The following is a 20,841-nucleotide window of genomic DNA, read 5'->3' as shown; positions in this document are numbered from 1 at the left end:
AAATGAATAGGTCACGTTGTAACAGATCCATATTTATATGCATACATGCATGCATACGATATACAAATACTATAGAAACACATGTGCTGAATTCTGCCTGATGCTGATGCTCTGCCTATGGGAACATGGTGAGGAGCCGCCTGTCTTACCCTTCGCTGTTAGGGTAAAGCCGTCACAGGTGCTCCTGGCTCGCTGCAAGTGTGAGGTCCTTGTGCTAAGTCAAAGCCCAGCAGGTCGACAGAGCTCCAGCCTGGGGTGGAGGTGGGGCATGCAGAGGAAGTGAGACACAGAAACTTGCCTCCTGGGTAGTCACACTGATAGCTTCTGGAACACTCTGGGCCCTTCTCTTCCAGGAAGTTTTCCTTATTGGAGTTATACCAGCAGCGATCCTCTCCCACAGTAGGTTCTATCACATCAAGTAATTTTTTTTTTTTTTTTGGCTACACAACATAATTTTTAATGCTATACAAAGAATACTTATAAATAAGTGTAAGGGCTCCTCGGTGGCTCAGTCATTTAAGCATCTGCCTTTGGCTCAGGTCAGGATCCCAGGGGTCCCTGCTCTCTATTCAGTGCAGAATCTGCTTCTCCCCTGTCTTCTGCCCCTCCCCCGACTCAAGCATGTGGTGTCTCTCTCTCTAAAATAAATAAATAAAATATTTTTTTAAAAAAGGAAAAAATAGGCCCTCTTGAGCGGCTCAGTTGGTTAAGAGTCTGCCTTTGGCTCAGTTCATGATCCCAAGGTACTAGGACTGAGCCCTGCATTGGGCTCCTGGCTCAGCAGAAAAACTTCTCCCTCTCCCTCTGCCTCTCATTCCTCTGGCTTGGGCTCTCTCGCTCTCTCTCTCACTCTGCCAAATAAAATATATATATTTTAAAAAAAGAAAAAATAAGTATATAAGTACATACTTCAGCATGTACTTTTTTTAATATTTCAAGTTTTTATTTAAATTCTAGTTAGTTAACATATAGCATCATATTAGTTTCAGGAGTAGAATTCAGTGATTCATCACTTACATACAATACCCAGTGCTCATCACAGGTGCCCTGCTTAATCCCCATCACCTACTTATTCCATCTCCCTGCCCAGCACACCTCCAGCAAACCCATCAGTTTGTTCTCTATAGTAAAGAGTCTGTTTTGTGGTTTGCCTCCCTTCCCCCCCCCCTTTTTTTTTAAATAAAAATGAGCAAAATGAGAGAGATGGGCAAGATAGTTTGATAGGTATCCTCCAGCTCTCACACTGCATTGGTCTATTTTACATTTAGTAATTATCTGCTTGTTGGATGGTGGAAAAGAGGGGAAAAGACAACATAACATTGTTAGATTGTTTAATTTTTGTAACTCTATAAGAAAAGTATCATTAGCTCCATTTTAAACATTGAGAAACTGAAGCTCAGAAAACTTACATAACTCGCCCAAGATCATAGAGTAAAGAACCATATTCTAAATCCAGGTTTGTTTTAATTCTGATATCACTTCCTCTATAGCCTACTCATTGTCTGAAATTTTGTATACTCTAAGTAACTACTAATTTCACATATGCATATATGATCAACATAACACATACAACTCTTTAGCATTTGTTATCTAGATTACTAGAGTTTGCAAAAAAAAAAAAAAAAAAGTTAAATGGATTTTGGTTTTGGTTTTCCCCTTTGAGGGGTGCCTATCTCTCCTCTCAGGAAAAAGAAAATCTTTGGCTGAAGATCATTGCAAAGGAGAAATGATTTGTTTTCTTCAAATTCTAGCAATAAGTCAGAGAATACCCCCAATTTACAAAAAAGTAGGAACTGTGCTGTGTTGCACTCAACATCTACAGAGAAAAGGTGTTAGAGTAGCAGAGGCACGTGTTACTACACAAAAATGGGTAAAGATTGAGTTTAAGTCCTTTCCAGAGAGGCTTACCATTCTTCAGGGAAGATAGGCAGTTTCTGTGGTTCATTCACACTTCAAAACTATCAAAGAGTAAATGGCTGATGCAGTTTCCCAGGCGGAACACTCACCTTATTACACACCCCCACGGGTGGCTCGTAAAGGGTCCTTATTAGCTTCATCACAATTAAACTCTCTACACCTAAAGGACACAGAGAAATGGTAGCTTATATAAAGAAGTAGGAGATGGGCTTCTAATTGGCCTTCCATCAAGGGTAAAGAAGAGGATAATGAAGACAGAGGCTTTAAAAAGGATACCTAGTCAAAAGAAGGAACTTGCTGAAATGGCAAACATTCTCCATGTACTGACTGTATTTTCCTGTAACTTACCATTTTTTAAAAATAGCAGCAAGTTATAGGTAAGCAAAAGAGTAGGGGAGAAAAGCACAAGTCACTCTAAAGATCTGAGTATGTGCTTCTTATAGCCAATCAATACAACCACAAAGTAAATCTAGTGACAAGAAGAATTAATTGGGAAGAAGAGAGGAGGGAAAACTTGAACCACTTGTTCTTGCTCAGGAAGCCAACTGTGGGCATGTAGAGGACAGAAATCATCTTTTCTTAGCAAGGTGTGCTCTCTCTCTGATGTTCTGACCGTTTTGTCTAGAATGAGAGTTCTGTAGATTACCTTCCTTGCATGATGACTGCCATTCATTCCATTTTTCTCCCGCTCAACCGAGGAGATTATATTTTTGACAAAGTAGAGGAAGATCCCTACTACTTTGCCTATATATATACAACATTAATAATTTCCTTGGAACTAATATTGGGGAGGCTAATCCTGTCCTCCCATCTGAACTTCTGGGAGACGATTTGCCAGCAAAGTAGTGAGCTGAGAGGACATGGGGTTGACCCAACATGGTGACTCTTTGGAGTTTCAATAATAAAATCGTTAACACTAATGTTGCTATGCACACTGATTAACCCTCACTCTTAGCTGTGAAGACAACTTCAAGAAATATGAGAATATACAGTAAAACATTTGATTTCAAAGCAGAATACGTGTCACTGAGTTGACCACCACAGGAAAACTTATCTTACCATCATTGGTAGGCTGACAGTCAGAATTTAATCATTTGAAAAGTGACAATTCAAGTAGCATGTGTGCTAAGAAAATAGCAAGGATGCAAAACAGGAATTCATTATTGTGTGTATTAAATTCACTTTTATTTCTTTAATTAAAAAAGGAATAAATTTAGCAGCCAAATGTCCTACATTTTTACATTGCTTAAACATTCTGAAGTTGAAATAGCCTCTGCGGAGCCTAGTGCCCACCTGTGCAATGAGGAAATTTGACCAGGACTTCTAACAACCTCAGATGATGTCAAAATTTAACCTATAACAATAGACTGTTCTTCAGAAACAATGTAACCTGTTAGTGATAGCTGGAGATGGAGGGACAGGTAAAATAGGATTTTTTTTTTCCTTCACTCATAAAATTTTAAGATTACAGAATGTGGTTTCTAAAGGTCAGAATGAATTGCTAATTAAGTTGAGGCATCTGAAATTAGCAAGTAAAACTGCTACTCAGAATAGTGGCTAAGGAGTAATTAATCATACAGGGGAAAAAATGGCAGCAAAGTAAAGCCACAGTAAAATTAGTTTTTAAATAATCGCCGTTGCCCCCTCAGATGATGTTACTAAGAGGCAGTGAGATATTAATTCCTTTCCTTTCTGTTTAGGCTGTATCCTTTCCAAAAGAAAATGTTCAAAGTTTTTCTAGGAAGATACAAATCAAAGCAGATGTCCAACCGAACAACCTCTCTTGTAGGTATTCAGAGACATGTGGACTAATTATGACTCTTCCGTCTGTGTCTTACTCAACAGTTATCCTAAGCATAACCTTAAACCCACCCTAATTAATTTTTAAATGTAAGTCACTGATAATTGTTGGCATTTTAACTATTATAGTACAAAATTACTTAATACAAAAACCAGTGTTGACCACCCCTACCCCCAACCTTTGAGAAGGCCTGCTTTAAAATCTGCTTAAGAAAACATTTTGGCTTTGCTTCTAGGTGCTTTTTGTTTCCTTAGGTGCTACATTGGCCAGACTTGAGTTTGAGTCCATGCTGGGGCTCTCAGAGTCTTATTTTACATCAAGGTATTTGTATATTAAATTTAAAGACAAATTTATCAACATGAATATTACAATGAAATATATAGATAGTTAATTTGACATGCATATCTTAAACTAGAAAGCCAACTAAGGCAGCATTTATATAGAGATTTATATTTTTAAGCACTTGACCTTTATTAATTAGCTAATCCACACCACAAACCTATGAGGTAGTTTAGCATGACTTTAGTATGAATAAATTAGGTAAGAAGCCAAAAAAAAAAAAAAGAAAAGAAAAATAATAACCTGTCTCCATAGTAATATGTTGATCAAACCCTCCTGATTCTGGTCAAAAAAGAACAGCAATCAATTCTTTGCTCGAGCTGGTCAAACAAACAGTGAATATTCAGCTTGGATGGAATGTAGAGAGGGTAGTTATTTCATTACCTGACAGTTACAGACAGTTTGCTATTGGAGTTTGAACATGCTGTGCTCACAGCGACTTGTCGGTAACAAGGTAACACCTTGAGCTATGGCCACTATCCCCCACCCACCCCCCATCCAGGGTTTACGTATGCCTCTGGGAGTATTAGCATTTTTTCATTGGCCTCCTATTCGTCTTCTCTTGGTCAGAATGGTCTAAGGAGCTGAATTCCGCAGAAATGTGTAAGGATCCTTGCAGTTCCAATTTACATTTATTTATCATCTAAGAGGCAAATGAAAAACAAATCCTATATTGGTCTTTGTGGTCAAGCAACTGCAGATGGGAGTTTCATTACTATTTTTATCAACAAAAGGGATCACAGTGGTCTCTCTACTTAGCAGACTGCTTTATGATGGTATTTATTAGTACACCGGGCTGCGGAGGTTATATATAATGAAAACTCATTCACTGGGCTTCACTACCATGGCATTTGTGACCTCGGGCAGAAGCTTACATCTGTACTTGAAGAAGAAAAATTCTTTGAAAAGTTAAGAGAACTGCATGACCAGGTCTGGGGGAGTATTTTGCCTCTATACAAAGACGCAGACGGTTTCAACCACTTAGCAAGTATTCTTTTAAATAGAAAGAAAAAAAAATTACTCTTAATAAAAGGATGCCATTAGGTTTCTGCACTATATTCATTTTGCATCATTGTTCCCTCATTGGAGCAAAACTTCAAACATCAGTAGTTGGTTACTTTAGTTGTCATGACTCCAAGTAGTCTGGGATGGTAAAAAATACGTATTGATCATTTGGACAGTTTCTTTCAAATTGATAGCGTTTTCCCCTAGGCCCCTAAATTGAGGTTTTATGGAAAATCCCAGGACTCATTCTTATCTTTCTGAGAATCTCCGCTGTCCTTAGGTGGCCCGACCCCAGAAGCTCCACCACGGCCAGGTCTCATGGGTTTGTTCCTCTCTGCCAAAATTAACTTGGCTGTTTGAAAATAATTATCTTCCATCTTACTCCCATTGGTTCCATTATGACTTGGAACGTAAGACATGACCTAATTAAACAAATACAACCATACTACTTTTACTATTACTACTAATAATAAATAAGAACAGAAACAACAAACAGTTAGTTTTCCGAGTAGAGGCGTCTCCATCTAAGATTTCCCAAAATATAAATAACATTCACTGGCTCTTCTTGTTTAAGACAATATGTCAACTCCATGGTACATTGGAACAATCATTTCCCTTATTTATGCAGAAATAAAAAAAGAAATTTGACAACAAACAAACGAAATGTTTGTTTTCTGGCAGGATATTCACTTTCACTTGACAGGTTGCCAAGGAGCAATGGTATTTAGATGAGGAATTCTGAGATGATCTGATTATTATATCCGGAAGCTTATCTGTAAAGGCTTTGGCATAGCCTCTCTGTAGAGCAAAAGAGATCTATGTTCACAGGCTCAACTAGATCAGGTTATTAAAAACAAAACCAAACAAAACACTTGAGGGTATGAGCTCACTCACTAAACACAAACAGAAACAATGTTGTTTTTTTTTTTTTTTTTTTGTGGTTTTTTTGTTGTTGTTTTTCGGGGTTTTTTGTTTGTTTGTTTTACTTGGATGATGCTTATTTTACAGCGGACTTGACAGATAAAGCATTATTTCACACATTTGAAGAAAAGTCATCATTGCAGGTTTGTAGCTCTGTTGTGTGCTTTCCAAAACAGCAAGATGGACTGCTTGACATCAGACCGTCCTGCCTTCCCACCGGACAGCACATGGCTGGCGCAGCTGCTTCTCTCTGTAGGCACAGAGGCTAACAACCCTGATCCCTCCTGAGTGGGCACTCTCAAGGGAGTGGTGCCAAATTTCAAACACCTTCGTAACAACACGGTGCATTTCCGAGTCATTTCATTTATTGCTCAGTGAGTTGTGACCACCTCGGCTCTCTGCAGAAAAATAACGGATGTCCAGAAAATCCTGACACCGGGAGATGAATGGCCTGTGGTCACCATGTACAAAGGGCAACCCCAGTCAGAGCTCTGAGAAACATTGTAAAGAGTTAAATGTTTGGCTTTGCAGACACCAGATCCAGTCACGACAGAGAAGAGTTAGACCCAGAGAAGGCTTCAGAATTTACACTCAGAGGCATTCCCCATCAGAAAATAACAGTTTTCCAGGCTATCATACTGGCTAGTGGTATTCTTTCCAAAGTGACTGAACCTTGGCTCAGCAAGAGGACTTCAGTGAGGAACAGAGGAATGGGGGACTCACCATACCCAAGGCTGTCGTTCATTCTGCAGAACTTACACAGTTCTTCCCCAGTCATCAGCACCCCACACCCAAGCCCACAGTTCAGGCCAACTTCATAAGAAATAGTCATTTATTTCCCTCTCATTCGGGGGTTTGTAATTCTTCTCTTGGATGCCTTTGGGAAAACGTTTCATCAAGGTCAACGGCTGTGAAGACATTTTTTGCCTAAGAGGATCATCATGCAGGCAAACTAATTCTTTTCCTAAGCTATTATTTTGGCAGCTTGCAAAGAGGACTTGGCTTAACCTTGAGAAACTGTTCTTTGAGTGATCAGAAAAAAAGGATGGGCTTCTTCCTTTATTCACCCTCTTTATTCTTGTCATTCAGATGACAAACCTCGTTCACAGTTTTGAAGATGAAATGAAGGAGTAGTAATTGTGTCCATTATATATCTTCTACTAGTAGTGACTTGTTCTGGTTCCGTGCGTGTTGCCACCAATCATGTTCAGTGTGATGGAAAAATAATGTGTATTTCTTGATAAAGGTGCTTTACATCTCAATCATCAAGGACTTAATGGAATAATTATATGTTGAAGAAATCTAGAATAAATTGGAAATTGAGATCTTCCCACTGTCTTTAAGTCTGAATGATGTTCCCACTGTTTGCTGTAGGATTATAATTTAGAACATGTGCTAAATAGATCATCAGGGAAGAATTAAAAAATCCATCCAAATATCATAACTTACCACAAAATTAAAAGAAAGAAAGAAAGCAAGAACGCTCATTCACTCTCCAAAACTAAGATTAGTCATATGTTAATCTGTGAATCCTCATAAGAAATGTTCATTGTTCAAGAAAGAATCTTCCTCTGGTGGTTGATAAGCAATTCTCCACGGCAGAGAAATCCTGACTTTTTTTTTTTTTCTCATCTCTTGATTGATGTTTTCACTACTTATTCTTCAGGCTATAAGACAGAAGGGAACACAGTCTTACCTTCTTTCATAATTACATATTCCAACCCTCCTTTCTCCTTCCTGTCCCCTCTCTCTCGCTTTCAGTCTCCCCCCACATCACTTTAGCCATCAAATTAAAGTAAAGCTGAATTTATATGATGAATCTTTTACATTCTAAATAACCTATAAATATAATAACTCAATTACCAATGTCAACTCTATGTATGTACAAGAAAATATATGTCTCGATCCTATCAATCCAGACACTAACTAAATTCATTCTGAAAGTTCTTGAGATGAAAATGACAAATTGGCTTATATTTACGGTGGATGGTATCTACCCATCCTTAAGTTTCAGCTATGACGACTGGCAGAACCCTCTTGGTGGGAGGGAGAACAACGTTATAGCATTTAGATTCCAGATTATTGTTATAAACCACATTCTCAATTCATTCAGAATGTTCCCTGTTAGATAAATAGGAAAAAAAAAAAAAAAGTATTTTCTGGCTCTACTCTCAAAATGTATTGATTAAAATCAAATATGGACTCTGAAAAACAATCTGAGGGTTTTGAAGGGGTGGGGGGTGGGAGGTCGGGGTACCAGGTGGTGGGTATTATAGAGGGCACAGATTGCATGGAGCACTGGGTGTGGTGCAAAAATAATGAATACTGTTATGCTGAAAATAAAAAATACATTTTAAAAAATCAAATAGGTAACTACTTCTTAAAGGTTTTTGGTTTTGTTTTTCTTTAAGATAAGACCATTTATTGCATGCCTACTATGTGCCAAGAACTTCATATAAGTTTACTTATAATTTAATCCCCACAACGACCTCTAATTTGGATGCGTTTTCTTCCCATTTTAATGGTGAGAACACTGAGGCTTAAAGTGGCTAAGTGAATGGCACATGTTCACACAGCTGCTTCAGGGGGTGGGGCTGAACCCTGGGAAAGATGAGAATCTAAAGGCTTGTTGGCATTCTGCGCAGGGAATTTTTCTCATAGAATAGAACATGTCCTCTAGCTGCAGTGAGGTTGCCAAAACAGTCTTTGCTCGTAGTTGACAGTTATCCCTAAAGCTCTATTTTTAGAGGGGAGGGGGCCAAAAGTCAGGAGCAGGTTGGATTCCTCACATAGATTCTCCTATCCCTCGTCACTGAGAGCTATATCGTAGTCAAAATCTGGCAAATGAAAATTCACAAGCTACAAAGGAAAATTCTATCACTCACCTAGAAGCACACAGCATATCTTGCAATTTTATTTTCCAAAAAAAGTGCTGTCACAGAATATTCTTAGGAGTTTGAATGTTGTTGTATAACGCAGACTAAAAGAAAATGTAAGCTATATGCATTTCTGGGTAAAAAAAAAGTTGTTTTGGAATTTTGCCTTTGAATGACCCTGATAAGCACAGCCATTTTTAAATGGTTGTTATAAAAAAGAAAAATCCTGTTTTGGAATCCCATATTCAGTTTCTGCTCCATCCGGTCATGACCTGAGGAAATTCTACAGTCCTTGTTATTTTCGTGTGTTAATGTGACATAAAAGTTGAAAGTTCTCACTAAGCAAACAAGTATAATCTCATTTCTATAAATTGCATAGACCAACACTTTTCAAATTAAAATCAGTTTAAAGTGTCCCACTCCTTATTACAGGGAAAGGGCCAAACACACATACAGCTGAGCAGTCTTCAGTTATGATTACATCATTAGAGGAAGCTAAAAGAGGTTTGTTTTTTTTTAACTTATAGTAAAAGTGGTATATTAAGAACTTAATCTCATAATGAGCAAAAATAGCACACTCGTCCTTTTTATAGTCAGAATGATTATTCAGATCCTTTCTGAACACAGAAGTAATGACAAATTAAAATGTCTTTCAATTTCACAGAGCTTTTATAATTATTCATTCGTTACTCTTATTATTGCTGAAAAGGCTCCCTCATATTTTAGTCAGCATCCCATTTGATACAAAAGAACATGGAAAATTTTACTGCTATTAATAAATATGCAGCCAACCAATCCAAGAAGAAAATTCTTTTTCATCTGAGAGATAAGCTGCATAATTCATGTATTTTCAGAAATTCCTTTAAATAGAAAATTGAAGAAAGGCATAGGGAAAAAAGAATTCATTATACAGTTTCCATTTGTGGTGAGGGACAGTCTCTGTTCTCAGAGTCTGCAATTTAATTTGATCTGAAGAGACTTTCAGTTGCATTGTATATGTACCAATACACTCATAGAGCTGGCTTTATTTTTGACATATATCATCATAAAAATGATACAACATAGCTGCCACTTCACTTAAAAAAAAAAAGTTACTGAAGGTTACTAGGTACTTTTCTTTGGGTCTTGGAATGCAGTTCAAAAAACTCACAGCAATCTGGAATGAGTACATTCTGCTTTCCGAAGAGGGAAATGCCCACATCCATGAACTGAGGGGCTCCATCTGACTCTGTGAGCTCCAGCCCCTGGAGGAGCTCCCCCTACACCGTGTGACTTAATGGCCTTACAGATAGGTCTGCATTCTGAAACCCCAAGCTGAATGAGAAGCACATCTGCAGGACCAGTTAAATTAAAAATCTTCTCTTGGGGCACCTGGGTGGCTCAGTGGGTTAGGCCTCTGCCTTCAACTCTGGACATGATCCCAGAGTCCTGGGATCAAGCCCCACATCAGGCTCTCTGCTCAGCGGGGAGCCTGCTCCCCGCCCCTCTCTCTGCCTGCCTCTCTGCCTACTTGTGATCTCTGTCTGTCAAATAAATAAAATCTTATAAAAAAAAAATCTTCTTGGGCGCCTGGGTGGCTCAGTGGGTTAAGCCGCTGCCTTCGGCTCAGGTCATGATCTCAGGGTCCTGGGATCAAGTCCCGCATCGGGCTCTCTGCTCAGCAGGGAGCCTGCTTCCTCCTCTCTCTGCCTGCCTCTCTGCTTACTTGTAATTTCTCTCTGTCAAATAAATAAATAAAATCTTTAAAAAAAAAAAAATCTTCTCTTTGTATTAGCTGCCCCTTTGTCCATTCAGACCTGGAAGGTTCAGAGAGGCTGGTGCTCCAAACTGGGCATGGGGTTGTAGTCTTATGTACACTGGTAAGGACTTCCTTTTTTTTTTTTTTTTTTTTTTTTTTGTAATTGAAGTGTAGTTGACACACAGTGTTACATTAGTTTCAGGTGTACCGCTTAGGCATTCAACAACTGAACAACTGGACACATGCCTTGCTCACCACAAATGTAGCTCCCATGTGTCACCATACAACCTATTACGATACTATTGACTATATTCACTATCTACCTTTCATCCTTGACTTACTCATTCCACGCCTGGAAGCCTGCACCTCCCACCTCCCTTCACCCATTTTGCCCATCCCCCTTCCATCCTCCCTCCTGGCAACCATCAGTGTGTTCTCTGAATTTACTTGGTTTTTACTGTGTTCTCTGTATTAGCGGCTCTATTTCTGCTGTTAAAAAAACTTGTTGGTTTGTGTTTTAGATTCCACATATAAATGAAATCATACTGTATTTGTTTTTTCTCTTTCAGTCTTATTTCACTTAACAATACCCTCTAGGTCTACCCATATTGTCATGATTGGCAAGATCTCATTCTTTTTACCTAAAATGGAGTCTTCAATACCGAGATTTCACCATGGGAAATGCCCAGAAATGTATGTGGTCTTTCTGCAATGTTATCAAGGTGGGGGGGCGGGGAGGGTGGGAAATATATCCTTACTAGTGTGTCCGGAGATGGCTACTGAAGAAAAATTGATGTGTTTGTCCCACACTGGATTTAAACTGTTCAATAAGCCAATTAAAAAACAAAGCAGACTGTCCTCAGCTATGATGAAGTCTAGTGTCTGAAACCCAGAGAGCAAGTTTACAGGGACGTGAGAAATGAAATCATGGGCCACAACTTCTATGAAATGATGCGGCCAGAATGTGTTAGTTGTGTTGGATGAGAAACTATGTTCCAGACACCTTCCACACACATGCTGCTGAACAGTCATGGCTTTGAATGTGCTCAATCTATTGCCTGAGATGTGTCATGAATGACATCCAAGAACTAGTCATCTTTGCTCGGTTTATTATCACAGGACGCAGATAAACTAAATTAAACTACGTTTTCCAGAAACAAAATAAAACCAAACATTCCCCAAGCAAGTTTCTCCCAATTTCTATTCTTTCTTTTCCTGCCTTCCCTAACCCAACAAATAGGAGTTCAAGGCAGAAATTCAGTTGTTTTCCCAGGTTTGTTTTTCTCCCCTACCCCATAACCAGTCAGCTACAAGTCTTATTGGCCTCCTGTTTCATTATGAAATATGTCAAGTCCTTTGCACCCCCTGCCCATGCCTGATCCCAGGCCCTTGACACGACACTTGGCTTCTCTCTGGCATCTTTGACACCAGCTCTGCTGCCTCATTACACTGGTGTTGCAGTGCTTCACTGGGTTCCCACTGATGAGGGAACATGAGTCTGGCTGAAGACAAAGCAAAAGCTGGCACCTTGCACCCCTCTCTCCATCCGCTCCCCCTCAGTCATATGTGTAGCATCCCTCAGGCAGCCCTGACTGCCATGAGCAATAAGCAAATAGCTAATTTGCAGGGATCACAATCCTGCAAAACAGGAGTCTCCCTTGGCTTACAAATGTCCTAAATCTCACTAACAAAGACGATTGATAGCGGGATTGTGACACACCACAAAAACTTCTCCCAACTATCTTAATGTTAATGGCTGGTCTAAAGACAACATTGATCCAGCCACAAGGGCAAGGCCTCCGGTAGGCCTGGGACATGCAGGCACCTTGTAGGCCCTCTTTAGCATATGAAAACTCCACTGAAAACTCCCTTCCCCTCACCTTCCCCCAACTGCAGGGTACATAACCTGCCACCCCTCACAACCTGGGGCAGCAGCTCTTCCTGCCCACGGGTCCTGTCCCCGTGCTTTAATAAACCACCATTTTGCACCAAAGATGTCTCAAGAATTCTTTCTTGGTCATCGGCTCCGGACCTCAGCCCACCGAACTGAACCTCCTGGAGAGAAGTGGAATACACAAAAGTCATTTGTGATGACACCCCTGTCTTCTCTTCCAGCTCCATCTTTTTGTCACTGTTCCCTGTAATCACACTGAACTCCCACCACTGAGAGGTACTTGAAGTTTCTGCACCTGCCACACTCCCACGTGCTTCTAGGTGTGCACACTCTCTTCTTGGGAGCTCATCCTTCACCCCAGGCTTCTCCAGCCTTTCCCAGTCCTCTTAGCAGAAACGTGCTTCCTTAAAATATCTTTGCCTTAACCTACCTGGACCCAACCAAATGTATTTGGAAGGTTTTGAACAGCCACCCGGGAGTAGAGAACAAAACCTGAAGGGAATGCCCAAGCCACAGCAAGTGATCAGTAAACTGCAATGCTTCAGACAAGGGGTACAATGTGTCTTGATTCCGAGAATGGTGAAAGGCAGCGGAAGAAAGGGGTTTGAAGAAAAAAGAGAAAATAAAAAAAAAAAGAAAATGTGGGAGATGAGATGAAACGTGGAAAGGATGGAAGGAAAATGGATTTGTTCTGTGCATGGTGCTACCTCTGTGTGATGCCTTCATCTTTGAATTTCATCTAGACAAATAAAATACTTGGAAAATGTTAATTGTTAGTGGAAGTTGATGTAGTCTGAGTGACGTGGCATGGGGGTGGAGGGGAGAAGCACTCAAATGTATAGGGGGAGAAAAATGTAGAAAGACCACAAGACACTGGGAGTTAAAAGAAACGACAGGACTTTGGATCTTGCCAATCCAAGAGGACTGAAAATGGGGAGTTCTGTCAGCCCCTCAAACATATGGGTAGTGCAAGATGAATTTCTCCAAATCCTTCTTGGAAAAACAAATCCTATATATTTATAGACCACTGAATAAAGAAATCATTTAAGGAAATTTAAGCTAATTCAGAGAAAAGTAAGATATTATGAACACTCAAGAAGCCGTGAATATTCAAAAGTATAGAATATTTAAAATGAATGCAAGTCCATCACCTCCTAATACACACAGACTAGGAAAGTTGACAAGAATGATTTGTAATTAACTTACCAAAACACCTAAGAAAACAAGCTGCCTCTGTTTATATAGAATTTGCATTGTTTATATGCAAATGAATGCTCCTAAAGTGCTTGAGAACAATTCATTCCCTTAAGAAGGCAAATATTCTCTCTATAATCTTGTTTACACTATTCATTTGCTTTGCAAAACGTTTTTCACAAAATCACAAAATAATGAAATGTTAGACACAGAAAGACCCCAGGGATCACATAAGAAAGACCAAAGTCCTCATTTTATAGATGAAAACCTCAGTGGAGCCCTGACACACCTGTATACCCCTAGCATTTCTGAGGCCCACATCCTCACATCCCAGACCCTGTTACTGGGGGGATTCCACTCCTCCTACAATGTTCTAGTCACAGCTGGGGCAGATGCAAACAGAGCAAGGAAACTGCAAAGCACTAGGCTTTGGGGCATCATGGGGACCCATCAGCCTCCCAGATCTAGGTGACAGTCCAGTATCCCTTTTCCATTCACTTACAGATCTGGGGCCTGGTTAGTCCTGGTTTGTTTCTAAGCCTCAGCTCCTACTTTGTCTCCTGCAGGAAATCTTTCCTTATGCCCTTTTCCCTAGCCAGTCGTTGTCAGGACCCATCCTAAGTGTTTTCCTCTACTGTTTCCCCAAGTACATCATATGGTCATCTTCTGTTGACTGCCTGTCCTCCCTACAAATTAGCCTGGGACTCGATTTCTGTATTTCATCCTGCAATAAGGCCTGATACAGAATCAATGCATAGCCTTCTCCAAATAAACACAGGAGACCAGAGAAGGAATCGATTGGCACACTGGGGAAAAGCCTAATTCCCAGATACTCAAATTCCTTCATTCCCTGTCCTATATCTTGGACAGATCCACTCCTGGCCTTCATTTACAGATAAAGAAAAGTAACTAAGAACATTCTCTATTCTTATCTCTACTATTCTTATAGATTCAAAGTGCTTATAATTTAAAGTTAGAAAACTTGATTTTAAACTCCAACACCCATTATTATTAGTTGGATATTTTTATACCATGTTTTAATCTTTATTTAGTTTCAGCTTATCTGTCTATAAAACAAAGACATCCATGGGATCTTCCACATGTTAGAGTCATGAGGATGAAACGAGACAGTATACGTGAATAAGTCCAGTAACTATAAAAATTAGGGGCGCCTGGGTGGCTCAGTGGGTTAGGTCACTGCCTTCAGCTCGGGTCATGATCTCGGGGTCCTGGGATCGAGCCCCGCATCGGGCTCTCTGCTCAGCGGGGAGCCTGCTTCCCCCTCTCTCTCCCTGCCTGCCTCTCTGCCTGCTTGTGATCTCTGTCTATCAGATAAATAAATAGAATCTTAAAAAAAAAAATAGAGATTCTTCTGTCCTCATCCTTGACTCTTAATGACTTAAAAGGAGAATTCATGAAGTAGCCGTTATATAATAAAGAATTCATTTATTTATTTATTTCTGTTCCAGGTTCCTGGAGTGGAAATAAGCCCTTGGAATTTCCCAATTTGTTAGGAGTGTTTTTGCTTTTTGTTTTTTGTTTTTGTTTCTAACATATTCAAAGTGATGTTTGGCTTTTTTTCCCTGTGTGTACTTCTTTATTCATTTATTTTTTAGGTGAAATATAATTGGCATACAATATTATATTAGATCCAGGTGAACAATATAGACATCATGAAATGCTCGCCATGATACAAATAATTACCTTCCGTCACCATAAAAAGGATAGTCAATTCATCTATGACAAAGGAAACAACAGCGTACAATGAGGAAAACAAAGCAGATTTCAAGACACATTACAAAGCTATAGTCATCAAAACAGTATGGTATTGGCACAAAAACAGACACAGATAAATGGAACAGATTAGAGAGCCCAGAAATAAACCCATATTTTTAATGGTCAATTAATCTATGGCAAAGGAAGCAAGAATATACAGTAAATAAATAGTGTTGGGAAAACAGGATAGTTATGTACCAGAGTGACATTGGCCTACCTTCTCACTCCATACTCAAAAATAAACTCAAAGTGGATTAAAGACCGAAATGTGATGCCTGAAACCATAAAACTCCCAGAAGAAAACCTAGGCAGTAATCTCTTTGACATCAGCCCTAGAAACATTTTTTTTTTTTTTTTTTCTGGCTCTGTCTCCTCAAGGCTAGGGAAACAAAAGCAAAAATAAACAATTAGGACTACATCAAACTAAAAGGCTTTCACACAGGAAGAAAGACATCAGTAAAATGATAGGAGTGCCTTTGTTATTCATAGTGGGTCCTGACAGCATACGCTAATGAGGTGACTCATAGTGAATCCCTACATAATTTCAAGATGGAGGCTGGCCATGCTGGAAAGATCTACCATGAGATTAGTGGGTTAAGGCATTGAGCCAAATGACATCATGACCTCTGTAGCGGGGAGGAGAGGCTGTTGAGTTCAGTCATGTGGCCATGGACTCAATGTATTATTTATCATGAATAACAGAATCCTAGTAAAAACAGTGGATGCTGAAGTTGTCAGAGAATGAGCTCTACCATTAAAAGTCAGACCTCAAATCACAGATCTTGCACTCAGTAGCTTTGGGGTCTTTATTTCAGTTTCCTGATCCATTAGATGAGGGTGATATAATAACAGCATGGGTCTCACAGGCTGCTGTGAAATTGAAATAAGTTAGTGTACATGGAAGTATAAAATACCTCATCCATATGGAACAACAAATCAATGTTGTCTCTTATTATCATTACTAGTATTAGTATTACTCTGCTACATGGGCCCCTGCTTTAGGCTCAGTAGATTATTGTATCTTATGTAATTGGCAGAAAGAAAAACAGGGTGTTGAAGTAAGACATGGTTTCTGGAAACCAAGGGCAGCTCTGGTTCTACATGTTTTCTGGACAGGAGAAGAATCATGGGAAACAATGACATACTACACAAACATAGTGGGGGTGGGATGAATGCTAATATTTGATGGGTGTGCAATATTCCCTCATGCCGAAAGGAAAAAAAAAAGCTAACATTATCCAGACTATACTGTCCACTGCCATACCCAGTAGTTACATGTGGCTATTTAAATGTAAGATAATTAAAATTAAATACAATTAAAAATTCAGTTCCTCAGCCATACTGGCCACATTTTAAGTATTCCACAGCCACATGTGGCTAGCAGCTACTACATTGTATAGAACAAAGACAAGTCATTTCCATCATCACAGGGGGTTCTACTGGACAGTGCTGGTCTAGAAACACCAAAAGTATTTGAAATTAGATATGTTTTCAGATATAAACCATATTTCTTTTATACATTCTTTTATGTATATTTATATACATATATTATATATATACATATATTATGTATACATATATACATATATTATGTGTATATATATATGCATATATAATTCAAGTATAATTAACATACATTTGTATATTAGTTTCAGGTGTGCAACATAATGATTCAACAATTCTATACATGACTCAGTGCTTATCAAGTAAGTGCACTCTTTATTTTAAAGATTTTATCTATTTATTTATTTTAGAGAGAGAGCACACAGAGAGGCAAGTCAAGGGAGAGAGAGAATCTCAAGCAGGCTCCACACCCAGCATGGAGCCTAACGTGGGGCTTGATCTCATGACCCTGAGATCATGACCTCCTGAAACCAAGAGTCTGATGATTAACTGGCTGGGCCACCCCTGTGCCCCTGATGATAAGTGTTCTCTTAATCCCTTTCACTTACTCATCGATCTTTTCACCCACCTCCCTCTGTCAATCACCAGTTCATTCTCTACCTTTTTTGTTTGTCTCTTTCCTTTCCTCGTTCATTTATTTTGTTTCTTAAATTCCACATATGAGTAAAAGCATATAGTATTTGTCTTTGACTAGCTCATTTCACTCATGTAGCATTGTACCCTCTAGATCCACCCACATTCTTGCAAAGGATAAGACTTCGTTTGTTTCCATGGGTGAATAATATTCCATTTTATATATACACCACGTCTTCTTTATCCATTATCTATGGCATTTTTATATTTAATTTCTTCAGGAAACTCCACACTGCTTTCCAGTGACTGCACCAGTTTACATGACCTCTGACAGTGTACAAGGGCTCCCTTTTCTCCAGCTCCTTCCCAACACTTGCTGTTATGCTACTGTTCCTGTTTGTCATTTGATCCATTTTGACAGGTGTGAGGAGATATCTCATTGTTGTTTTGATTTGCATTTCCCTGATGATGAGTGGTGTGGATCATCTTTTCATATATCTGTTACACCTCTGTATGTCTTCTTCTTCGTAAAAATGTCTGTTCGTGTCCTCCACACATTTTTTTTTTAAGATTTTTATTTATTTATTTGACAGACAGATCACAAGTAGGCAAAGAGGCAGGCAGAGAGAGAGAGGAGGAAGCAGGCTCCCCACAGAGCAGAGAGCCTGATGCGGGGCTCGATCCCAGGACCCTGGGATCATGACCTGAGCCGAAGGCAGAGGCTTTAGCCCACTGAGCCACCCAGATGCCTCCCTCCGCATATTTTTAATTGGATTATTTGGGGGTTTTCGGTGTTGATGTATGCGTTCTTTATATATTTTGGATATCAACCCCTTATCAGATATATCATTTGCAAATACCTTTTCACATTCTGTAGATTTTCTTTTTATTTAGTTGATGGTCTGTGCCAAAGCTTTTCATTTTGGTATAGTCCAAATAGTTTAATTCTGCTTGTGTTTCCCTTGCCAAAGGAGACATGTCTAAAATAATGTTTCTATGGCTGATATCAAAGTGGTTACTACCTAGGTTTTCTTTTGAGAGTCTTATGGTTTCAGGTCCCACATTTAGGCCTTTAATCTATATTGAGTTTATTTTGTGTATGACATAAGAAAGTGGTCCAGTTTCATTCTTTTTCAGGAAGCTGTCCAATTTTTCCAATACCATTTGTTGATGAGGCTTTTTCCCATTGTATATTCTTGCCCCTTTTGTTGTAGATTAATTGATCATAAAAGCATGGGCTCATTTCTGGGCTTTTTATTCTGTTATATTTATCTATGTGTCTATTTTTGTGCCAATGTCATACTGTTTTGGTTACTAGAGCTTTGTAATATGCCTTGAAATCAGTGGTCATGGTACCTCCAGTTTTGTTCTTCTTTTTCAATATCACTTTGGTTATTTGGGGTCTTTGTGGTTCCATATAAGTTTTAGGATTATTTGTTCTAGTTCTGTGAAAAATGTTTATGTTTTGGTAGGGATTGCATTAAATCTGTAGATTGCTTTGGGTAATATAGACATTTTTAACAATATTGGTTCTCCCACTTCATGAGCATGAAACATCTCTCCTTTTGTTTATGTCATCTTCAATTTCTTTCATCAGTGTTTTATAGTTTTTGGAATACAGGACTTTCACCTCCTTGATTAAATTTGTTCCTAGGTATGTTATTCTTTGTGGGACAACTGCAAATGGGATTTTTAAAAATTTATCTCTCTGCTAATTCATTTTTAGTGTATAAATTTCTGTATATTGGTTTTGTATCTTGTAACTTCATTGAATTCATTTATCAGTTCCAGTAATTTTTGGTGGGGTCTTTGGGTTTTTTTTTCTGTATAATACCATGTCATCTGCAAATAGTGAAAGTTTTATTTCTTTTATTTTTTTTTTCTTGTCTCACTGCTGGGGCTAAGACTTCTAGTACTATGTTGAATAAACGTGGTGAGAGAGGACATCCTTGTCTTATTCCTGATGTCAGAGGAAAAGCCTTCAGTTTTTTCATCATTGAGTATATTGTTAGCTGTGAGTTTTTCATTTATGGCCTTTATTAATTGAAGTATGTTCCTTCTAATCCTACTTTGTTGAGAGTATTTATCATGAATATCTGTTGTACTTTGTCAAATGCTTTTTCTGCATCTAGTGAGATAGTCATATGGTCTTATGTCCTTTCTCTTATTAATGTGCTGTATCATATTGATTTGCAAGTATTGAACCATCCTAGTATCCCCCTTGATTGTGATAAATTTTTTTTAATGTACTGTTGGATTTGGTTCGACAGTATTTTGTTGAGGATCTTTGCATCTGTTTATCAGAGATATTGGACTATAGTTATCTCTTTTTTTAGTGTCTATCTGATTTTTGGTATCAGGGTAATGCTGGCCTCATGGAATGATTTTGGCCTCATGGAATGTTCTAATTTTTGGAATAGTTTAAGAAGAATACATATTAGCTCTTCTTTAAATGTTTGGCTGAATTCACCTGTGAAGTCATTTGTTCTTGGACTTTTGTTTGTTGAGAGTTTTTTGATTACTGATTCAATTTTATTGGTAATAATCATTCTATCCAAATTTTCTATTTCTCCCTGATTCTGTTTTGGAAGGTTAAATGTTTCCAGGAATTTATCAATTTCTCCTACATTGTCCAAACATTGGCATATAATCTTTCATGTAAAATATATAATCCTTCATATTATTTATATTCCTTTGTATTTCTGTGGAGCTGGTTATTATTTCTCCTCTTTTGTTTCTGCTGTTATTTACTTGAATCTTCTCTCTCTCTTTGATGAGTCTAGCTAATGTTTTTTTCAATTTTGTTGATCCTTTTTATTTTGCGAACCCTCTGACTGATTTTTATAGATAAGATTGATTTCACAACTTTGTGGTTTAACCTCCATACTGTTATTATGATTAATTTACTATTTTTACTATGTTTGCACTTACCCGTGAAATTTTTTTTGTCCTCTCATAACATTCTTACTACTTTTCTTTCTACTCTAAGAACTCCCTTTAACATTTCTTATAAGGCTAGATTCATGGCGATGAACTCCTTTAACTTTTGTTTGTCTGGGAAACTCTTTATCTTCTAATTTATCTTCTAATTTTGAGCAATAGCCTTGCTGGATAGAATACTTTGGACTGAAGGTGTTTTTTTGTTGTTGTTGTTGTTAACTTTTTGCATTTTGAATATATTATGCCATTCATTTCTGGCCTGCAAAATTCTGCTGAAAAATCAGCTAATAGTCTTATGGGGTTTCCCTTGTATGTAACTATTTTCTTTTCTCTTGTTGTTTTTAAAATTCTTTCTCACTATTTTTATTGTTTTACTTTCTATGTATCTTGAATGGACCTCCTTGGGTAGATTTTGTTGGGGGCTCTCTGTGCCTTCTTGATCTGGATTTCTGTTTTCCTCCCC

At 38.5% G+C, this 20,841-nt stretch overlaps 1 protein-coding gene across 1 annotated transcript in view; it reads right to left on the bottom strand.

Annotated features, from left to right (window-relative positions):
- Positions 1-4,743: 4,743 nt before the first annotated feature.
- Positions 4,744-20,841, bottom strand: part of ZMAT4 (zinc finger matrin-type 4) — a 359,613-nt gene continuing 343,515 nt past the window's right edge. The window contains exon 7 of the mRNA XM_059156211.1: positions 4,744-7,650. Coding sequence (XP_059012194.1) covers positions 7,635-7,650 — 16 coding nt within the window. The 3' untranslated portion in view covers positions 4,744-7,634. The remainder of the gene's footprint in view (positions 7,651-20,841) is intronic.

Source organism: Mustela lutreola, chromosome 18 (genome assembly GCF_030435805.1).
Source record: "Mustela lutreola isolate mMusLut2 chromosome 18, mMusLut2.pri, whole genome shotgun sequence".
Lineage (NCBI taxonomy): Eukaryota > Metazoa > Chordata > Mammalia > Carnivora > Mustelidae > Mustela > Mustela lutreola.
The sequence above is the reverse complement of the archived record's forward strand: the minus strand, read 5'-3'. Positions and strand labels throughout refer to the sequence as shown.